General features: G+C 48.3%; 2 protein-coding genes across 6 annotated transcripts in view; one reads left to right on the top strand and one right to left on the bottom strand.

Annotated features, from left to right (window-relative positions):
- The window catches only part of KLHDC1 (kelch domain containing 1), a 300,634-nt gene extending 280,217 nt beyond the window's left edge, over window positions 1-20,417 (bottom strand). The window contains exons 1-2 of the mRNA XM_029597434.1: window positions 20,080-20,417; window positions 19,880-19,994 (exon numbers count right to left, since the gene is read on the bottom strand). Of these exons, the coding sequence (XP_029453294.1) occupies window positions 19,880-19,994; window positions 20,080-20,228 (264 nt within the window). The 5' untranslated portion in view covers window positions 20,229-20,417. The remainder of the gene's footprint in view (window positions 1-19,879; window positions 19,995-20,079) is intronic.
- A 162-nt stretch (window positions 20,418-20,579) lies between these two features.
- The window catches only part of POLE2 (DNA polymerase epsilon 2, accessory subunit), a 194,828-nt gene continuing 193,717 nt past the window's right edge, over window positions 20,580-21,690 (top strand). Inside the window, exon 1 of one of the 5 annotated variants that reach the window (XM_029598380.1) lies at window positions 20,580-21,020. In XM_029598380.1, the coding sequence (XP_029454240.1) occupies window positions 20,809-21,020 (212 nt within the window). In that variant the 5' untranslated portion in view covers window positions 20,580-20,808. The other 4 variants (XM_029598379.1, XM_029598377.1, XM_029598376.1 and 1 more) reach the window with 4 other exon arrangements.

Below are 21,690 nucleotides of genomic sequence, written 5' to 3' on the forward strand. Positions count from 1 at the left end.
GTTTACAAAACTAGGTCTCTCCCTTCAGATGCAAGAAAAGTGCTCACAAAATGGAGCAGTCTGCAGCAGTGCTACTGCATTGACACCTGCTGCTGAGTAAAGAGTGGAAGCTCATGGTCCAGGAACTGCTCCATAATATAATGGATGGGGGGAAGCAGGCAGCAAAATGTACTTTCTCCTGCAAAAAGAGAATAGCACTATATTTTAAGTTATACATTTATAAGAAAAACTTCAACCTAGTCAAGATTCAGGGTTGTCAGATTTAAGTAGGGCCATTGCAAGGGGTTGACAAGAAAGGCAACCGCTCTGGGCGCCAAGATGGAGGGGGACATTACATAACTCTGAGTCAGGAAGTATGTGAGCCTGAAAGGAAAAGAGGTGCCAAAGGGTGCTGTTTTCATAATATCTTATTCATAGCTTATTATAACCGATATAAGACTTATTCAAAGATTTTGTACACAAGTTTTGAAAACTATATAGGTATCTTGTTCAGATGACATCTGAAGAAAGGACCTATGTGGTCTTGAAAGTTCATGTACAACATCTCTGGATAAGAAAGCTTGCTTACCGTAAACAGTGTTTTCGTAGATAGCAGGATGAATTAGCTATGCTGTCTGGGAAGCGTCGCGACCCGAAGTAGGCGGAGTCTCCTCAGCTAGTAACAGAGCTTTGACTTTGTGCGTCTGCGCGGTGGTGTTTCCACGCAGTTCCCTCTCCTCTTCGGTGTCTTTGTAGCCAAGCAAGAGGTAAACTAGGTTATTATGTCCTGTAGATGACTGTCTAGGGAGGAGGGAGGGAACGCATGGCTAATTAATCCTGCTATCTACAGAAACACTGTTTACGGTAAGCAAACTTGTTTTTTCCGATCGATAGCAGGGCTGAATTAGCCATGCTGTCTGCGAGTCCCAAGCTCCCGGGTTATGTCCATATATAATGTATTTGAAGGTTGGTACAGCAACCCTTGAAGTAGTAGACAGTCTCATATCTTTTTTAATGTAGATAAGACTGCAGAGCCCAGTGCTGCATTAGAAGTTGCTTGTTGTTGTAGAGAATAGTGTGATGTAAAGGTATAAATGGAGGACCATGTTGCTGCCTTTCAGATATCCAATAGTGGAACATTGTTCAAGTGAGCAACTGATGCTGCTGTGGCGTGTATCTGATGCGCTTTAGATTTACTTTCAAGTTTGATAGAACATTTATTGTAGCAAAATAGAATGCATTGTGATAACCAACTGGCTATAGTCCTTTTCGAAACGGGTTGGCCCGGATCGTTGGGGTTAAAGGAAAGGAACAGCTGAGAGTGCCTAGAAGTGGACTGAGTCCTTTGTTTGTAGTAGGCTAGAGCTCTTTTACAGTCTAGAGTATGTAGACGTTTCTCCCGGGCATTGGTTTGCGGCTTTGGCATAAAAATGGGGAGAGTGATGGTTTGATTGAGATGAAAAGGGGAAACCACCTTAGGGAGGAAGGTAGGGTGAGGTTGGAGTGTCACTTTGTCATGGTAAAACTCTAGATAGGGGGAGTAGTGAACCAATGGCTGGAGTTCACTGACCCTCCGTGCTGATGTAATAGCCACTAGAAAAACTGTTTTCCATGTCACATATTTTATGTGGCTGGTCTCTAATGGTACAAAAGGTGATAGCATGAGCTGTTCCAGAACTATGTTGAGATCCCATGATACCGGTGGTTTGGTCACCGGCGGGCGAAGACGTAACATGCCTTTCATGAATCTAGATATTAATGGGTGATTCGATATAGGCAGATTGTTATGCTGTTCATGGAACGCTGCTATAGCGCTAATGTGTGGTAGCTAGACCCGCTTCGTACAGGGTGTGTAGATATTGTAATAATTGTGAGGCGGTAGCAGAGAAAGGATTTATGTTCCTAGGAGTGCACCAGGATAGGTAGCAATGCCATTTGCCTGTATAGTTACGTCTGATAGAAGGTTTCCTGGATGCGATTAGGATGTTTTCCACACTTGTGGGTAAATTAAGATGATTCAATACCTGCCGTTCAATCTCCATGCTGTGAGATGAAGCGATTGATTTTTTGGGTGAAGAAGAGAGCCTCCTTCTTGTGTTAGCAGATGTGGACGGTTTTGTAGCAGTATTGGTGGGCGTATGGAAAGCCGTTTCAGATATGCATACCATGGCTGCCTTGGCCATGCTGGAGCAATGAGTATCATGTCCGCCACATCCTGTATGCACTTCTGAACTGTCCGAGAAATTAGTGGAATGGAAGGATAAGCATACATCAAGCCTGTCGTCCATGGAATGAGGAAGGCATCGGGGGCGAACCGTATGCTGCTGGGATAAATGGAGCAAAAGGTTTGAACCTGTCTGTTGCTTTCTGTGGCAAAAAGATCTATTGACGGAAAACCCCATTGCTGAAAAATGTTTTCCGCTACCTCTGGATTCAGGGTCCACTCTTGTGGATGAAAAACTCGGCTTAGACGATCTGCTGTGATATTGTCTACGCCGGGAAGGTAAGTGCTTGGAGGGAGATTTGGAACTTGAGAGTCCAATGAAGTATTCGAAGTGCTTCCTGGCACAGAATCCAAGAACCGGACCCTCCTTCTTTGTTTATGTAGAACATTGCCACTTGGTTGTCAGTATACACTATGAGGTTTGAGTGGAGAAGTTTTGAAGTGCTTTCCAGATCGCCCGAAGCTCTAAGAGATTGATCTGGTACATAGACTCTTGGGGAGTCCAGAGACCTTGTGTCTTTAGGTCTCCTAGGTGGGCTCCCCAACCTTTCCTGGACGCGTCCGTAATAAGCGTGAGCTGATGCGGAGGTAGACGGAAAGGGGCTCCTGTTGATAGGTTGGTAGGAGAGAGCCACCATCGAATGTCCTCCTTCATCATGTTGGTAATGTGAATCTTGGAGGTGAGCGGTTGTAGAAACTGAGACCACTGTGTCTTTAGTCCCCACTGTAAGCGGCACATGTGCAGTCTGGTGTGGGGAACTATGTAGATGGCTGCCACCATATGCCCTAGAAGTTGAAGGATTTGGCGAGCAGATGCTTGCTGTTTGTTGAGTAGGCTGCTCGCTAAAGTCATAATAGTGCGCATCCTGTCTGATGGAAGATAGGCCTTCTCTTCTATCGTATTGATGAGAGCTCCTATAAACTGAAGTATCTGTGTAGGTTGGAGTTGGGATTTTTCGAAGTTGACTCAGAATCCTAACGTTTGAAGGCAACTGATCGTACGTAACGTGTGCGTCTTGAGGGTGGATGGATCGGAAGCTACTATTAACCAATCGTCCAGATAAGGAAATATTTGGATCGAAAGTTTCCTGAGATGAGCCACCACCACTGCTAGACATTTTGTGTATACCCTTGGGGCTGAGGACAGACCAAATGGGAGTACCTTGTATTGGTAGTGTGAACTCTGAACTTGAAAACAGAGGTATTGCCAAGAGGAAGGGTGAATTGGTATGTGGGAATAAGCATCCTTCAGGTCGATGGAACATAGCCAATCTTGGGGTTGTATCAGAGGTAGGATATTTTTGAGAGAGGTCATTTTGAACTTCTCTTTCTGAATATGTTGATTCAGGAGGTGGAGATCCAGTATAGGCCGGAGGCCTCCCGATTTCTTTGGAATTAGAAAATATGGGGAATAAAATCCCTGATTCTGATGCTGAAGAGGGATTGTTTGAATAGAATTCTGAAGTAGTAGGTTGGATATCTCCGCATGGAGGGATGATGAATGGGTAGGTGCATCCCATATTGGAGACAGATGAGGAAGGGGTAGAATCCCTCTGAAATTGAGATGATAACCGTCCCTGATAATGTTGACCACCCATTTGTCTGAAGTGATGGCTTCCCAGTGGTTTAGAAAAAATTGGAGACGCCCTCCTATGAAATCTGGAGGTGGCGATGGCTGGATGGAACTCAAAAAGACTACTGCTGTTTTTGCTGTTGTGTCATTGTTTGCTTTGGTTGTCTTTGTTGTCTGGGTCTTCCCCTGGGTGTAGGCTGGGCCATGGACCTGGGAGGTACATACGGATGTGGCCTATATTGTGCATATGGTCTAGAATATGACCGTGGGTAACACCGACGACAGTAAGGCTGAAAATATCTCTGCTGAGATTTGTGAGATTCCGATGGGAAGGTTAGAGATTGTACCGCTGCACTTTGTTCTTTCAAACGGGAGAATGTATCTGTGAACTGGTCACCAAAAAGATTGTCTCCCACGCATGGAATGTCTGCCAGCTTGTTGTGGACATCAGTGCAAATAGTGCTTGCTTTAAGCCAAGCTAGACGCCTGGCGGCTATGGCCGAAGCGGAGATTCTTGAAGAGGACTCAAATGACTCATAAACGGATGTGAGCAAATATCTAAGTCCTTCCTCTAAATCCAGGAATGGTTGTGGAAGATTATTATCTTGTGAAAGACAAAGTGGGTGAAGTTTTTGAAGAGTCTCAAATAAGTATTGTGTAGTATAAAATTGATGGTGTTGAATTCTAGATGTCAACATGGAGGAGTGATAAACCTTCTTTGCGAAGTTGTCCAAACATTTATATTCTTTATTTGGAGGGGCGTTGGAGTGTAGTTTTGAGCGTTTTGCTTTTGCAAGAGCTGACTCTACTACTACCGACTGTTGAGGAAGTTGAGGAGATTCGTAGATTGAAGAGTTACAAATCCTATATTTAATGTCAATCTTCCTGGAGGTTGCGGTCGTGGAAAATGGGGTTTTCCAATTTTTTAAAAGGAGGTTTTGCAATACCGAATGCAGTGGTAGGGCAGTTGGTTCAGCCGGGTTTTCAAAAATTTTGAGATTGCCCATCATTTCAGTTCTAGGATCTGGGATTCGTCCTGTTGGAACTTGGAGGAGGATACCTACTTTCTCAAAGAATTTGGAATAGGTTAAGTCCTCAGGAGGAGAATAAGGCTCCTGTGGTCCCTCCGGGGGGTCCGAGGGAAATCCGGTAGAAGAGTTAGACGAAACCATAGAAACCTGTGAAACAGGGCTCGCTGGGTGGTGCTTGGGTTCTGAGCTGTTGTCCCCTGTAAGAGGATCTGGTGAAGGGGTGTTGAAGTGTATGGAGAGACCACTGGTGGAAACTATTTTCCTTTTTCCAGGTCTTGAAAAAAGGAAAATTAGTTTCTTACCTGATAATTTTCGTTCCTGTAGTACCAAGGATCAGTCCAGGACACCTGGGTTGTGACTCCGCACCAGTAGATGGAGACAGAGCAAGACCTGTCGGACTCAGCCATATATGACAATGTGCCAGTCACAGCCCCTCAGTCTTACGCAATGTCAAAGTAGAAACCCTAACCAGGAAAAACTAGCTAGGAAAAACCTTACTTGAACAGGGAACAATACAAACCCCTTCTGGAACAGAACTCCCCAACCGGGAGAGCGAAACAAGCAACCAGGTTAGATAAACAATGAGCAGACTCTCCGTCACTTCAGCACAGCAATGCGGGCGGGATCCTGGACTGATCCTTGGTACTACAGGAACGAAAATTATCAGATAAGAAACTAATTTTCCTTTCCCTGTACGTACCAGGATCAGTCCAGGACACCTGGGATGTACCAGAGCCAACTTACCGAGGGTGGGAAGCAGAGAGTCCTGCTCGGAGTACCCTCTCTCCAAAACCCCCAGCCTCAGCAGCCTGAACATCCAACCGGTAATGTCTAATGAAGGTATGTAACGACTTCCAGGTAGCCGCCCTGCAAATCTCTTGAGGCGACACCTGAGAAGATTCCGTCCAAGACGCCGCGTGAGACCGTGTCGAGTGAGCCCTGAGACCCACGGGAACCGGTTTTCCCCGCACTAGGTACGCCAAACCAATCGCCTCCTTTAGCCAACGGGCGATCGTCGCGTGGGACACTGCACCCAAACGGATTAGTGACCTCTAGATAGCGAAGGAGGGACCTCCGCACATCAAGCTTCCTTAATTCCCTCGTTTTCGGGTCAGAGGACTCCCCGACAGCGAAAGCGGGAAGCTCAACTGATTGGTTTAAATGAAACGTCGACACGACTTTAGGCAGAAAGGAAGGGACCATCCGCAAGGAAACTCCTGAGTCGGAAATGCGCAAGAACGGCTCCCTACAGGACAGGGCCTGCAACTCGGAAACCCGTCGCGCCGAGGAAATCACCACCAGGAATACGGTCTTTAGCATGAGATCTTTAATAGTCGAGCGCTTCAAAGGCTCAAACGGCGCCGAGCATAAGGAGGAGAGAACCCAATTGAGGTTCCAAGACGGGCAAGGATGACGCAATGGAGGACGGAGATGCTTTGCTCCCCGAAGAAAACGGGAGATATCCGGGTGTAAAGCCAGGGAGGATCCCCGAACCTTACCTCGCAGGCAACCAAGCACCACCACCTGGACTCGTAGGGAACTGCACGCTAGCCCTTTGGCAAGCCCAGCATGGAGAAACGCGAGGATATCGGGAACAGAGGCGGAAGTGGGATCTAATCCACGCTGCATGCACCATTCCTCAAAAAGCACTCAGACTCTGACATACGCCAGGGACGTAGACTGCTTCCTAGACCTCAACAGCGTGGCTACCACCGCGTCTGAGTAACCTTTTCTCTTCAACCGATTCCTCTCAAAAGCCATGCCGCGAGACAAAAGTGATCCGCATCCTCCAAACAGACGGGGCCCTTTCGGAGGAGCCCCGCAAACCCCTGAAGCCGAAGGGGAGCACCCACTGACAACTGAATGAGGTCTGCGAACCACGGACGCCGCGGCCATTCGGGTGCCACCAGAGTCACGGTGGACGGGTGCAACTCTATGCGCCGAAGAATCTTGCCTATCATCGGCCATGGGGGAAACACGTACAGCAACACGTCCGTCGGCCAGGGAAGCACCAACGCGTCGACTCCCTCGGCTCCTCTCTCTCGACGCCGACTGTAAAATCGCGGAGCCTTCGCGTTGTGCCAAGTGGCCATCAGATCCATGTGAGGCACTCCCCACTTCTCGCAGATGAGGAGAAACGCCTCATCCGCCAGCTCCCACTCCCCGGGGTCCAGGTGATGACGGCTGAGAAAATCCGCCTGGATGTTGTCGACCCCGGCAATGTGAGACGCTGCAGTGTTGCTGAGATGTTGTTCTGACCAGGCCATCAAGAGCCGCGCCTCCTCCACCACCAGCGGACTTCTCATCCCGCCTTGACGATTGATGTAGGCCACGGTGGTCGCGTTGTCCGACAACACTCGGACCGCTTTCCCCCTCACCAGCGGCAGGAAGGACTGCAGTGCCAGGCGAGCCGCTCTGGTCTCTAGCCGGTTGATATACCACTGTGCTTGAGTCGCTGACCATAGGCCTTGTACTGACTTGCCTAGGCAAACTGCACCCCAGCCGGAGAGACTGGCATCCGTGGTCACCACCGTCCAGTTGGGCACTAGCAGGGACACACCACAGGTCAGATGATTCGGATCCAGCCACCAGTCCAGGCTGGACCTCGCCTGGACCGTGAGCGGAAGCGGCAGGTGGAACTCTTCCGATACCGGCTTCCAGCGGGATAGTAAGGACGACTGCAATGGTTGTAAATGGGTGAATACCCAGGGAACCAACGCGAGCATTGACGCCATAGAACCCAGAACCATCAGATAATCGCAGACCCGTGGTAGTCGAAGAGACAATAACCGCCTCACTTGAGACTGCAGCTTGCACACCCGTTCCTGGGATAGGAACACCTTGCCCCATTTCGTGTCGAATAAGGTTCCAAGGTATTCCAAGGACTGGGTGGGAACCAGTTGACTCTTGTTGAAGTTGACGACCCAGCCTAGAGACTGCAAGAGCTGCAGGACCCTGGCCACTGCCAGCCGACACTGACTTTCGGACTTTGCCCGAATCAACCAATCGTCCAGGTAAGGGTGAACCAGGAATCCTTCCCGGCGGAGTTGCGCCGCCACCACTACCATCACCTTCGTGAATGTACGAGGGGCCGTTGCGAGACCAAAAGGGAGCGCCCGGAACTGGTAATGCCTTCCCAGAATGCAGAACCTGAGGAACCATTGAAACGACGGCTGAATGCCCACGTGTAGGTACGCCTCCGTAAGATCCAGGGAGGCCAGGAATTCGCCTGGACGTACCGAGGCAATTACCGACCGAATTGTCTCCATTTTGAAGTGAGGGACGCGAAGACATCTGTTTACCCCTTTCAGATCCAAAATTGGTCTTGACGTGCCGTCTTTCTTGGGAACGATGAAGTAAATGGAGTAACGGCCCTTGCCTTGCTGATTGGCCGGGACGGGGGCAATAGCCCCCAAGCTTTCCAAGCGCCGGATGGTTCCTAGCACTGCCGCCCTCTTCTCAGGAGTCTTGCATGGCGACACCAGAAACTTGTCTGATGGGGTGTAAGCAAAATCTAATGCGTAACCGTGTCTTATCACGTTGAGGACCCACTGATCCGACGTTACGCTGGCCCATTCCTCGAAAAACAACGTCAACCGCGCCCCAACATTTGGAACGACGGACTGGACGGACTGGAGCTGCCGCTAGGGATGGGCCGACCGCATCTCATTGTGAAGCCTTGGACCCCGTGCCCGACGGGGCTCCCCCTTGTCTACCGAAACGTTTCCCACGAAAGGACTGCTGCCACTGAGAGGGCCGGGAGGAAGACGACCTATAGGAGGGACCGGTAGACCTTTGAGGACGCGACTTCCTGGGACCACGAAAACGGGACCTACCAGTAAACGAGGACCGCGACCTGGATCTGTCCTCGGGCAACTTAAAAGCCCTGTTCTCCCCCAGAGAAATCATTAATCATCCAACTCCTTGCCAAATAACACCTTTCCCTTAAACGGCAGCGCCCCGAGGTGAGCCTTGGAGGAACCATCCGCCGCCCAGTTGCGCAGCCACAGGAGGCGGCGTGCCGAGACAGCCGCTACCATGGATCTAGCCGACGTACGCAGAAGATCGTGGAGAGCATCTGCTCCATATGCTATTGCCGCTTCCAATCGATCAGCCTGCGATGCCTCCTCCGCTGACAGATCAGCATTCGCCTGAAGGACCTGGGCCCAACGCAGGCTAGCCCACATCGCGAAGTTGGTACAGATGGCGGCCCGGACTCCCAGGGCGGACACTTCGAAAATCTTTTTAAGTTGCACCTCCAGCTTCCTGTCCTGTATGTCCCTGAGAGCCGTAGCTCCCGTGACCGGGATCGTAGACCTCTTCGTCACCGCTGAAACCGCCGCATCCACCTTCGGGAGCCGGAGAAGCTCCAGCACCTCCTCCGGTAGCGGGTAGAGCTTGTCCATGGCCTTGCTGACCTTCAGTCCTAACTCCGGAGTATCCCATTCCCTGAACAAGATATCCGTCGACGAAAAGTGAAAAGGAAAGGCAACTGCGGGCCCCGTGAGACCTAACAGAACAGGATCCATGTTGGCTTCTTGTCGAGCGACCACCAGCGGGGCCTCTATTCCCAGGGAGAATGTCCGGAATTAGTGGGGACAGTTCCTCCCGGCGAAACAGCCGGACCACCTTGGGGTCATCCCCGACAGCCTGCGCACCTTTGCCCGCGCTGGGCTGGCCGGAACCGTCCGCTGTCGCCCCTTCGGCCCCCCTCGGGGGCGCCTCAGGGGAATCTGTGTCGACCTCCGAAGAAGACTCGGTGTCCGATTCCTGCGGGGCGCCTCATGGGGGCCGCTTCCCTCGGGATGGCTCCTGGGAGACCCCCGTGGTTTCCCTGGCTTTCCTTTTTCGTGGAGCGGCCTTGTGAGCTCCACCCACGGAAACTTTCCCCAGGCTGCGTCTGCGGTGCTTATATTTAAGCACTTTGCGCAATAAAAGCGCAAAATCAGCCAAAAACGACCCGGAGCCCAATGAGTCCTCACTAGAATCCCCAGGGGACCTATCTCCCCCCGGGGCGTCCCCCCCCCCCCCCCCCGCAGGTCCCGGCTCCGGGGAAAGCACGGGAGGCAAGCCGGGATCCCCAGCCATTTCCCGCGCGACTTCGCGGCCAGAGGACAAAATGGCCGCCACTCCCGCGCTGAGCGAGAAGGGATCCTGGGGCCTATCCGGAGGAGCACTACCACGCGGCGGCGATCGCGCGGCCGGGATCGGCTCCCCCGACGTGCCCCGGACGAACCCTCACCGCCCGGGACGCAGGCCGCACAGAGGCCCTCCTGCGAGAGACGTGCGCGCACCGAGCCGCAGGCCCGGCAACTCGACCCCCGCGGCATGCCCCCGATCGCGACGAAACAAAGCAAAAAGAACAAATTCTAAACCAATCTGTACCCTCCGGCAAGCGGCACCCCCCCCCCCCCCCCCCCCCCGAGAAAACCCCGAGCGGCGGCGCGAAGCAACGGAGCGCCGGCAGAAAATAAAACAAAGACAGAAACTTTTTTTTTTTTTTTTAAACACTTGCTGCTGTCCTCGGTCCTGGAGCCCTGTTCCAGCAGGGGTGAGTGAACCGGGCTCCCTGGTGTCACCCCGGCACTGCTACTCGCTCAGCCGGGTCCTCGACCCTAGCAGCGGCCTCGACTAGGGGGGGATGGTCCCCTCAGAACCTCCCAACCCCCCTGGGAGGCAGGGCGGACGGGACTTCTCTTCAGCAACAAAAACAAATTCAAATTGAAAAAAAAAAAACCAAACTGAACAAAAACTCAATCAACTCAACCCTGACTGACAACAAGCACTCAGGGCAGGCAGGGGCTGTGACTGCACCTGCACCATCTACTGGAGACAGAGTAAGACTGAGGGGCTGTGACTGGAACATTGTCATATATGGCTGAGTCCGACAGGTCTTGCTCTGTCTCCATCTAAATTTAAAGGGCCGCTGAGGCCCAGCGGCCCTTTAAATTTAAAAGACCAGCCCGCGAAAGATCCCTTTCTCCGGCGACTCACCTCCTGAAGCAGCAGCTGGAGACGGCACAGACGGGCGATCAGGCCTGCGCAATCGGTGCCGGCGTCCCATCGGGGTAAGGCCTGTTAATAAACCTCTCACCCGGGCAGGACCGACGCCGACCGCGAGGCAAGGCAGGCTCCGCTCACTCCCGAGCAAACCACGCGGCGAAAGCCCGCCCCCGAAAGCCAGCTAGCCAATCAACAGACGGCTGCAAGGCAGCCAATCGGCTGAGGCCCAGCGGCCCTTTAAATTTAAAAGACCACCCAGGCGCCGCGCGCCGAAGGAGCGCGTCAAAGGGGCTAGCCCCTTTGTGCGCCCCTTCGTGCAGCCCTGAGTGGGGCCCACTGCAGACAGTCCGGGTCAACATCGTCCCATACCCACAGTGGCCCTATTCCCTGATCACAACAGCCGGACAACTGCAGTAAGTACTGAGCAATTTTCAATCCCAAACCAGTTCTCCATCAAAGCCTTTCTCCTCCATTAAAGATTTATTTCCCTGACCTCTCATCAGAGTCTACCCTCCAGGTTCAATATCAACCTACCACTACTTCCCCACAGCTTACCACCAAATCTATCCCGGCTACAATCTACCCACGAAACCAAGCATGGCATTATCAGCCATCCCCATCGTCCATAATATCAAGAGAACCCCAGCTAAAAAACAAGCTACACCACACTCTATACAAAAAAGATTCATCCCTATCATCATCTCGCCCTTGAACCAACTACTGGGCCTCTCACTTTTCACCTTATCGCTGCTGAACGCACAGTCTTTGACAAAGAAAACTCACCTTCTTCATGACTATCTTCTGGAAACAAACACTGACCTATTTGCAATCACTGAAACCTGGTTAAAACCAGAAGACATTGCCACAATCAACCAACTCCCCACTCACTCGTACGACATATTCTCTATCCCCAGGCTCAAAAAAAGAGGAGGTGGTCTCATTCTTGCAGCAAAAAAAAAACACTAGGAATGTCTCTACAAACCACAATATCCTCACATACTCTAGAATTCGCCGTATTTAAATCCTCCCACCTGCAAATAGGTCTTATATATACGCCTCCCCAGGATACCTTGAAGCCGACCCATCACCTTTGATTGAAAACATAGTAAAGCACATCAATACCGACACACCAGCTATACTCCTGGGGGACTTTAATCTCCACGTGGACGTATCTCCTCGCACCCAGTTGTGAAACTTTCCTAGACACACTGAACTTCATGGGCTTCAAACAAATAATTAATGAACCCACCCATAAAGCAGGTCATATGCTGGACCTCATTTTCATTAACCATGGACTTACTCCTGCCTCCCACTCAACATGCCTTCCAGTTCCCTGGTCAGACCATAAGCTGATCAACGCCGTACTAAAGATACACCTACTTACCCCCCCAAAAAAGCAGAATAACACAATCCAATTCAAGAAAATGTGCAGCCAGGAAACACTCAGCAATAGCCTATCTGTAAACTTAACCAACTGGACCTCACAAACGCGGACTCAGCCATATCTTCCTGGAAAAACATCACCAAAAAAGTGGCCGATACTACTTGCCCAACTATCACCAAAGCCTCTCAAGCAAACAAAGACAACAAAAAACCTTGGTACACCCCAAAACTAAAATCCACAAAACAGGAACTCAGGAAAAAAGAACAACTTTGGCGCAAAAACCCAACATCTGCCAACCTCACGGCATTCAAGTCCACGATGCACCTATACAGAATATCCATACTCCAAGCAAAAAGAGACTTTTACTCACAAAAAATCCACCACTTCATCTTTGACCCCAGAGCGCTTTTTTCTTTGGTCTCATCCCTCACTAAACCCCCATTGACATCCATACCAGATGATAAAGCTGCAAGCAAAGCAGAAGAACTTGCAACTTACTTCAAAAACAAGATCCCAAACCTACTAACTCAGACCAAGAATAACAAGAATACTATGCCAGTAACACCACTAGTTGCCTTTCCATCACAAAAGGCAAGCCTTGGGGAATTCGAACCGACCTCATCCTTAGAGATCGAAAACATCCTAAAAAAGCTCAAACCTTCTTCACATCCTCAGGACACCATCCCAACCAATCTCCTCATCACTTGCGCTAAAACCATCTCTAAACCTATTGCACAAATCATCAATTGCTCCTTCTCTCAAGGGCTAGTTCCTGACCCTCTCAAAATGGAATCATAAAACCACTCCTTAAAAAACCAAATCTTTCTCCAGATAACCCGGCCAATTTTCGCCCAATAGCTAATCTACCCTTCATCGCAAAAATCTTGGAACGAGTTGCAAATAAACAACTAACAGAATACCTAAACAACAACAACATTCTTTCCCCAGCGCAGTTCGGCTTCCGCCAATCTCGAAGCACGGAAACTCTCCTAATCTCATTAACGGACTCCATCTTACTGAACCTTGAAAAAAAACAACCTTGTCTTCTCATCCTCCTAGACCTAACAGCAGCATTTGACACGGTCAATCATAATACATTAATAGATCGTCTGGCAGACATTGGTATTAGAGACGTTGCCCTCACCTGGTTCAAATCTTAAAGAAACATAGAAATGACGGCAGAAGAAGACCAAACGGCCCATCCAGTCTGCCCAGCAAGCTTCACACATTTTTTCTCTCATACTTATCTGTTTCTTTTAGCTCTTGGTTCTATTTCCCTTCCTCCCCCACCATTAATGTAGAGAGCAGTGATGGAGCTGCATTCAAGTGAAATATCTAGCTTGATTAGTTAGGGGGTAGTAGGGGTAGTAACCGCCGCAATAAGCAAGCTACACCCATGCTTATTTGTTTTAACCCAGACTATGTTATACAGCCCTTATTGGTTGTTTTTCTTCTCCCCTGCCGTTGAAGCAGAGAGCTATGCTGGATATGCATCGAAAGTGAAGTATCAGGCACATTTGGTTTGGGGTAGTAACCGCCGTAACAAGCCAGCTACTCCCCGCTTTGTGAGTGTGAATCCTTTTTTCTTCTCCCCTGCCGTTGAAGCTATGCTGGGTATGCATGAAGTATCAGTTTTTCTTTTCCCCTGCCGTTGAAGCAGAGAGCTATGCTGGATATGCGTGAAGTATCAGTTTTTCTTCTCCCCTGCCGTTGAAGCAGAGAGCTATGCTGGATGTGCATCGAAAGTGAAGTATCAGGCACATTTGGTTTGGGGTAGTAACCGCCGTAACAAGCCAGCTACTCCCGGCTTTGTGAGTGCAAATCCTTTTTTCCACATTTCCTCTTGCTGTTGAAGCTTAGAGTGATGTTGGAGTCACAGTAACCATGTGTATGTTTATTGGATAAGGGTATTGTGTCCAGGCAGTAGCCATCATTCTGGCGAGTCACCCACTCTTCATTGGCGGCCTCTTGACTTTATGGATCCACAGTGTTTATCCCACGCCCCTTTGAAGTCCTTCACAGTTCTGGTCTTCACCACTTCCTCCGGAAGGGCATTCCAGGCATCCACCACCCTCTCCGTGAAGAAATACTTCCTGACATTGGTTCTGAATCTTCCTCCCTGGAGCTTCAAATTGTGACCCCTGGTTCTGCTGATTTTTTTCTTATGGTAAAGGTTTGTCGTTGCCTTTGGATCATTAAAACCTTTCAAGTATCTGAAAGTCTGTATCATATCTCCTCTGCTCCTCCTTTCCTCCAGGGTGTACATATTTAGATTCTTCAATCTCTCCTCGTACGTCATCCGATGAAGATCCTCCGCCTTCCTGGTCGCCCTTCTCTGTACCGCTTCCATCTTGTCTTTGTCTTTTTGTAGATACGGTCTCCAGAACTGAACACAGTACTCCAGGTGAGGCCTCACCAAGGACCTGTACAAGGGAATAATCACTTCCCTTTTCTTACTCGATATTCCTCTCTCTATGCAGCCCAGCATTCTTCTGGCTTTTGCTATCACCTTGTCGCATTGTTTCGCAGACTTCATATCATTAGACACTATCACCCCAAGGTCCCTCTCCTGCTCCGTGCACATCAGCCTTCCCCCCCCCATCGAATACAGTTCATTCGGATTTCCACTCCCCATATGCATGACTTTGCACTTCTTGGCATTGAATCTCAGCTGCCATATCTTCGACCACTCTTCCAGTTTCCTTAGATCCCGTCTTATTCTCTCCACTCCTTCCGGCGTGTCCACTCTGTTGCAGATCTTAGTGTCATCCGCAAAAAGACAAACCTTACCTTCTATCCCGTCCGCAATGTCGCTCACAAAGATATTGAACAGGACCGGTCCTAACACCGATCCTTGCGGTACACCACTTAAAACCGCTCTCTCTTCAGAGAAGGCTCCATTTACCATCACACATTGTCTTCTGTCCGTCAACCAATTTGCAATCCAGGTCACCACCTCGGCACTCACTCCTAAGCTTCTCGTTTTATTCACCAGTTTCCTGTGCGGAACCGTATCAAAAGCTTTGCTGAAATCCAAGTATATGATATCGAGTGCTCTTCCTTGATCCAATTCCTTGGTTACCCAGTCAAAAAAGTCAATCAGATTTGTTTGACAGGATCTTATCCTGGTGAATCCATGTTGCCTCTGGTCCATCAATTCTCCGGACTGTAGATAGTTCACTATTCTCTCTTTCAGCAGTGACTCCATTACTTTTCCCACCACCGAAGTGAGGCTAACCGGTCTGTAGTTGCCAGCCTCCTCCCTGTTCCCACTCTTGTGAAGCGGGACCACCACCGCTCTTCTCCAATCACTCGGCACCACTCCCGTTTCAAGGGATCTATTGAACAGGTCACACAGCGGACCCGCCAGAACATCTCTGAGCTCCCTCAATATCCTTGGATGAATCCCATCAGGCCCCATGGCTTTGTCCACTTTCCTACAGAACAGACATTATAAGGTTAAGGTCAACAAGGAGGAATCTCAACCAGTCACCTGCAACCTGGGAGTCCCACAAGGATCTTCACTCTCACCAACCTTATTCAATATATACACCTTCTCCCACTCTGCCAGCTCCTCCTCAACCTAAATCTCATCCACTACTTATACGCAGACGATGTTCAGATACTGATTCCAATTACAGAATCTCTCCATAAAACTCTCGACTTCTGGAACTCATGCCAACAAGCCATCAACAACTTGCTCACTAGTCTCAATCTGATTCTTAATCAAAACAAAACAGAATACCTCCTCATCTCCCAAGATGGAATCTACACACATCCCATTACCAACATGTCTTCCCAATTAACAATGTCCCCACAAGTCAGAAATCTAGGAGTTATACTAGATAACCAAATGAATTACAGATCTCTCATCAATAACATCGTAAAGGATGGATTTTTCAAACTACAAGTCTTAAAAAGACTGAGACCACTCCTCCATTTTCAAGATTTCCGAGCAGGTTTACAAGCAATCATTCTCACCAAAATAGATTACTGCAATTCACTTCTACTGGGCCTCCCTGCTAATGCCACAAAACCTCTACAGATGTTGCAAAATGCTTCAGCAAGGATCCTAACCAAGACTAACAAAAGAGAACACATTTCACCCATCCTAAAAAGCCTACACTGGCTCCCTGTCAAATTCAGAATACTTTTCAAAGTGCTCTCAACAATCCACAAGGCACTACATAACATTGCCCCACTCGAGCTCAAAATCCCTCTCCAACTCCACACCTCTACCAGACCAGTGAGACAAGCTACAGAAACAACCTTCAGATCCCACCGATGAAGACTGCATTAAGTAAAAGAGCATTCTCCACAGCCGGTCCCAAACTCTGGAACGCTCTCCCGTCAGACCTCAGATTAGTGCAATGCCCCATTATATTTAAAAAAAGACTCAAGACTTGGTTATTCAACCAAGCATTCTCATAACATCAGCCAGCGGAATTTCCCTTCCAATGATCCCTTCATTGGTAACCCCCTAGAGAACTCTATAGGTCATCTCTAGAACTCTCTAGAACCCCCCAGAGAATTCTCAGTTCATCTACGAATCCTTATGCAGTCTAAAATAAAAAAACCTAGCCTTATGCCTAACACCTGTTTCTCCAGCCTACAGTAGGCTCCGTATCTTTTACGTTATGTTAAGTTATTAACCCCATATATCTGTATCCAAGTTCTATCTACCTGTTCATTGTAAGACATCAACTTGTCATTGTTATTGTTTAAAATGTAAACCGAATTGATCAGTAATTCTGTTACTGGAAAGTCGGTATATAAAAGTGCTAAATAAAATAAATAAATCTACTGGTGCGGAGTCACAACCCAGGTGTCCTGGACTGATCCTGGTACGTACAGGGAAATGAGGCTAGCACTTCTGATATTTTTGACATTGCAGATGCTGCAAGAGTTCCTTGCGGAGGGATGTGTAATTTTTGCCTTTTGTGTGGAAGACAAATGTCATGTAGTGATATATCCTCCTGTGAAGTGTTCCCACTGTAAATGTTGGAAGTTGCGTGGGCTTGTTTTGGTGTAGGTAGTGCTGATCCTGCTGAGAAGGAGCGTGTACTGAGAGGAGAATGTTGTGAGGGAACTGATTCTGCGTCAGAGAGAAGTTCCACTTCAATTTCCCGGCTAGATGCAGAGGAAGTAGGAGAATGTTCCAGATGGTTTCTCTTTGCTGTTCTTTTGGAAGGAGTATGTTCCAAAAAAGAAGGATGTATTTTGCTATGAGATTGCCTGAGTGAAGCATGCCCCATAGGTATTTTCTTGGTGGCTGTTTCAAGTGTTAATGAATGTTTTGAGTATACGGCCTGTTTTGCACCATGCGTCAAAGAGGTGTCGTCTTCTAACTGAATGGTATGGTTTATGGCGGCCCCCTGCTTCGTGATGGAGCATTGCGTCGTAGCAATGTCCTGCTTCAAGGTGGCACCGTGCTTCGAGGCGGCTCCGTGCGTCGTAGTGTCCTGCGTTGTAGCTCCGTGCGTATCGACGCTCTGCACATGTGCCAGAGCGTGCGTCGTAAACGCTTATTTTTTTTTTTGCGCACAAAGGTGGGTTCGATTGGCTTTGATAGCCCCGAACTCTTCGACGCATCTCCCTTTCCTCGATTCTTTTCTGGAGCCCCGGTAAGGATTGATGGTAGTTGGGGCTTTTGAAACACCAAGCTAGAGCGCGGCTTGGTTCTTCCCATTTCAGAAGGCCCGAGGGAGGAAGCCCGTTTTGTATGGGCCCTACCTGTCTTCGCCGGACCCGGCAAAGAATGGGCTGATATTGGTGGGGCATAGGAACCCATCTTTAGCCGCTCTATTTTCGCTGCTCGGTGGTGTTGGGCCTGAGGAGACATGCGGCCGCAGTCTCGACACGACTTTTGGTCGTGATCTGGGCCTAAACAGAGGTAGCAATAATTATGTCCATCGGTAACGGACATAATTTTGCCACATTGACAATAATTAAATCCAGACGGCTTGGGAGCCATCTAGAATTGAAAAAGTTGAAAAAAAAACCGGAGAAAATCACTGAAAAAAATATTCTGTGAGGAGAAAAACTGTGAGGAGAGAATAACCCCGCATGCGATCGGCTCGTGGAAAAAAAGAAACTGAAGAGGAGAGGGAACCGTGCGGGAACACCACCACGCAGACACACACAGATTCAAAGCTCTGTTACTAGCTGAGGAGACTCCGCTTACTTCGGGTCGCAACGCTTCCCAGACAGCATGGCTATTCAGCCCTGCTATCGACGGGAAAATTTTTTATGTTGGTCCAACAAAAGGTTTCATAATCTGCAAAGAATCCAGTTTTCTATAGTAGCCATACAGCTATTACAACTCTGCACATCATACTTATTAAGATAAGGTAGTCTTACTACCAGTAACTAGATGCAGCTTGCACTGACTGTAAAAGTCTATTGAATCTTGCTAGTGATCCAGTTTCATTCTTAGTACTTTTTAACATGTGTATAAAATACTTGGGGCTGGTTCAGTCCATCTATAGGCACAATAACTTCCTCTAAAGTGCACTGATCAAGTCCAAAATTGGGAGGTTGACCATGTTCCAATATTCTACCTTATTAAATATGACCAGAACAAACCAGAGGTCATTTTCAACACTAACATTGAGAAGAGCTAGAAAATCCATAGAAATGTATGGTTTTCACTTTCACACCAAACTGTTACTTTAAGTTATTACAAATTCCATACTGTAATATCAGTAGTGCCCATCCTAGCATTAGATATCCTTGGCCTCAACTTACATATAATTGATGCCCACTGCTGTCTACACTGTCAATTAAGCAAAAGTTTAATATAGCTAAGTATAAAAGTGAACAAGTGTATAATTACTAAGAATAGAAGGAGCAGCCTTGTAGTTAAAGCAATATGCTAGGAACCAAGGAAACCAGGGTTCAGATCCTGCTTCTTTCACTGTGATTTCTGACCTTTGGCAAGACACTTTATTTCCTGTTGCCTCAGGTACGCTCTTTGGCAAGGACTAATTGTACCTGAATGCCTATCACCATTGTACAGTATTGCATATGTATAGCAGCACGATACAAATTTTAAGAATTATTATAAGATAAGTTACATTTTCTGCAATGAACCACGCTGAAAACTATCATTTAGTATGGGGTCACAGAGCTTTCATCTTCCCTTCACTGGAAGGAATCATGGATAAAAATATGGCAATTTGCTGGTATGTCCCTAGTAATTTCCTACCAGTTCTGTTATAATATTCAGTGGGCTCTCGGAAGTTCTACTGCACTTGATGAAGCATTATTTTGACACAATAATCTAACAACACATCACGAGTCCTACGGGGAAAAAAAGTTCCACTACTACAACCTGTTTCAATAGGTAGCTGAAGTCTGTCCTTCCCTTCATTCAAATGTCCCTTAAAACACCTCTCAAATGTAGAGGAGCAAATTAGACCGGGGACGGGGGGATGGGAAGGGCGCTGGCTAAGAAAAGGTCGCGCGCATACTCTTGCCCGTCAATTCGCCGCGCGAGAGAAACTTGCGTGGCGCGTGCGCTCCCTCGACCTCAAATCTCACGCGCTCCTTCCACAACCGTCCCCAAGCGCGCCACACTGCATCCACCGATCCGGCAGTCCCTCTCCTGTCACATCCAAGAAGTGAAACCTGGGAGGGACTGAGACGGGTAGCTGTCGCCAAGATTTAAGAGAGAAAATAAATACCCGGACAGGAGCCTCAGCCGCCCCAGTGAAGGCAAGGTGTTGGAACCGAGCATATCTCTGACCCAACCGCCCCATATTCGCAATGAAAATGCACATCCCAAAGTAACGCGTTGACCGTTAGTCCAGAGCGCTGACCAGCGCGGAGGAGGGTAGCTTCCTTTGCATATCCACTGTGTAAACAAACTTGGACACTTTGTTACCAAATATAGCGGGAGACACGGGTGGGTTTACTTTCATAATAATTCACCTTACCACATAACCCCCCCCACACATAAAGAAAGTTCCCGTCCACAGCTGCGCAATGGCCACTTCGCTCTTCCGCTACGCAGAACCGCTGAGCTGCAGCCATAGTTTTCCTTTATTTTTTTTAAAGGAATAAGGCTAGAGACAGCAGGGAAGAACAGATCCGGTCTGTGTCAACGACGCTCCCACCCTGGTCACAGAGAAAAGAGATCCCGAACTGTCAAATTCAGAGACTGGGAGACGGAAACCAAAACACTACGGGCAGCGAGTGCAGCCAAAACGCCAACCCGACGTAGAGCGTGGGGGCTGGTACGTCACGTGGTGGCGTTTCCGAAGGCTCTCTCTAATATACTACCCTAGAACTTCTTCCAAGGATCTGAGATAAAGTGATTGGCCTATTAGTCCACTTGAATGCACGGATATAAAGGTTACCAAACAATATATATTGCCAATATAGCCTTTTTATTGGATTAATGCAATGCCTTCCTTAACTAGCTTTCCGAAAGTTAGTCAAGGAATGTAAAAAGTTAGTCCTATAAACAAAATCGGGTTTTTTTTCTTTGCTTGTTAGCTTTTTTTTATTTCCGTGCAAGAATCAGCCAAAAAGAGGAGATGAACCGGAATGCAATTCATAAAGTATGCATTACCGGCTTGAAAACGGGGTTGGGTAATTAAATATTGTGAAGATGAAGAAACAAAGCCAACCCACATTTTTCCTATTTGCATATTTTGTTGCTGCTGTTCTTGAACCGGCCTCTAGGGCTATGCGTGGTGACATCACTACCAGCTGTTTAGTGAGAGATCTGGAACTTTGGCGCGAATTATTCAAGATGGCTACAGACAAATTGAAGAGTAAAGTGACTTCTGCTTTTAAGATGCATGGGCTGTTATTGCGAGCGTAAGTAAACTTGAAGTTGGCGAAACATGGTCTCTGCCTGGATTTGCTACCACGTCGGTAAAGACGGTCAGTCCTTAGTCACGGCTCAGTTTTCGGGTTTTCATTCTTTTGAGATGTCGGCGACTGTGTGTCAAGAAGCGGCTGTGCTGAGTAGGATACGTTCTGCTGACCTACTGTCAGACGTCCTTCCGTTTGGGAGACTGTTGGCATAGAATATAGGTTAACTACGAGTCATTTGATAACCTTATGATTAAGTTACCCGATGACTCCAGGTCATCAGGGATAATCTGCGCCAGTTCTGATTTTGTACTTCATCTCTTCCTCTATGCGGGGATTTCTTAGGGAAATCGGAACTACAAGACCATGTTTGCCCTGGGGCAAAATCAGGACTAGATCAGGCTGTCCTTGGTAACTTGGCGTCATAATCTTATTAAACATGCTTTTTAGGAATTTTCAAACAACCCAGGTAGCTGCAAAGTCTGCAGGTACTTTTAAACCACCGCAAACCGAGTAGCTACTCCTTGAGGCAGCCAAAGTCCCCAAAATAAACTTTAAACTCACTAAAGTAGTGGTGCAAGTCCTGCCCCCAAACCCCTCAAAAATACCTTCTCCATAGGTTAACCCTGTACACCCCCTGCCCCAGGATTTAGCAAATTTGCCTTAGTAGTCT

The sequence above is a fragment of the Rhinatrema bivittatum genome, chromosome 4 (assembly GCF_901001135.1).
Source record: "Rhinatrema bivittatum chromosome 4, aRhiBiv1.1, whole genome shotgun sequence".
NCBI classification, from domain to species: domain Eukaryota; kingdom Metazoa; phylum Chordata; class Amphibia; order Gymnophiona; family Rhinatrematidae; genus Rhinatrema; species Rhinatrema bivittatum.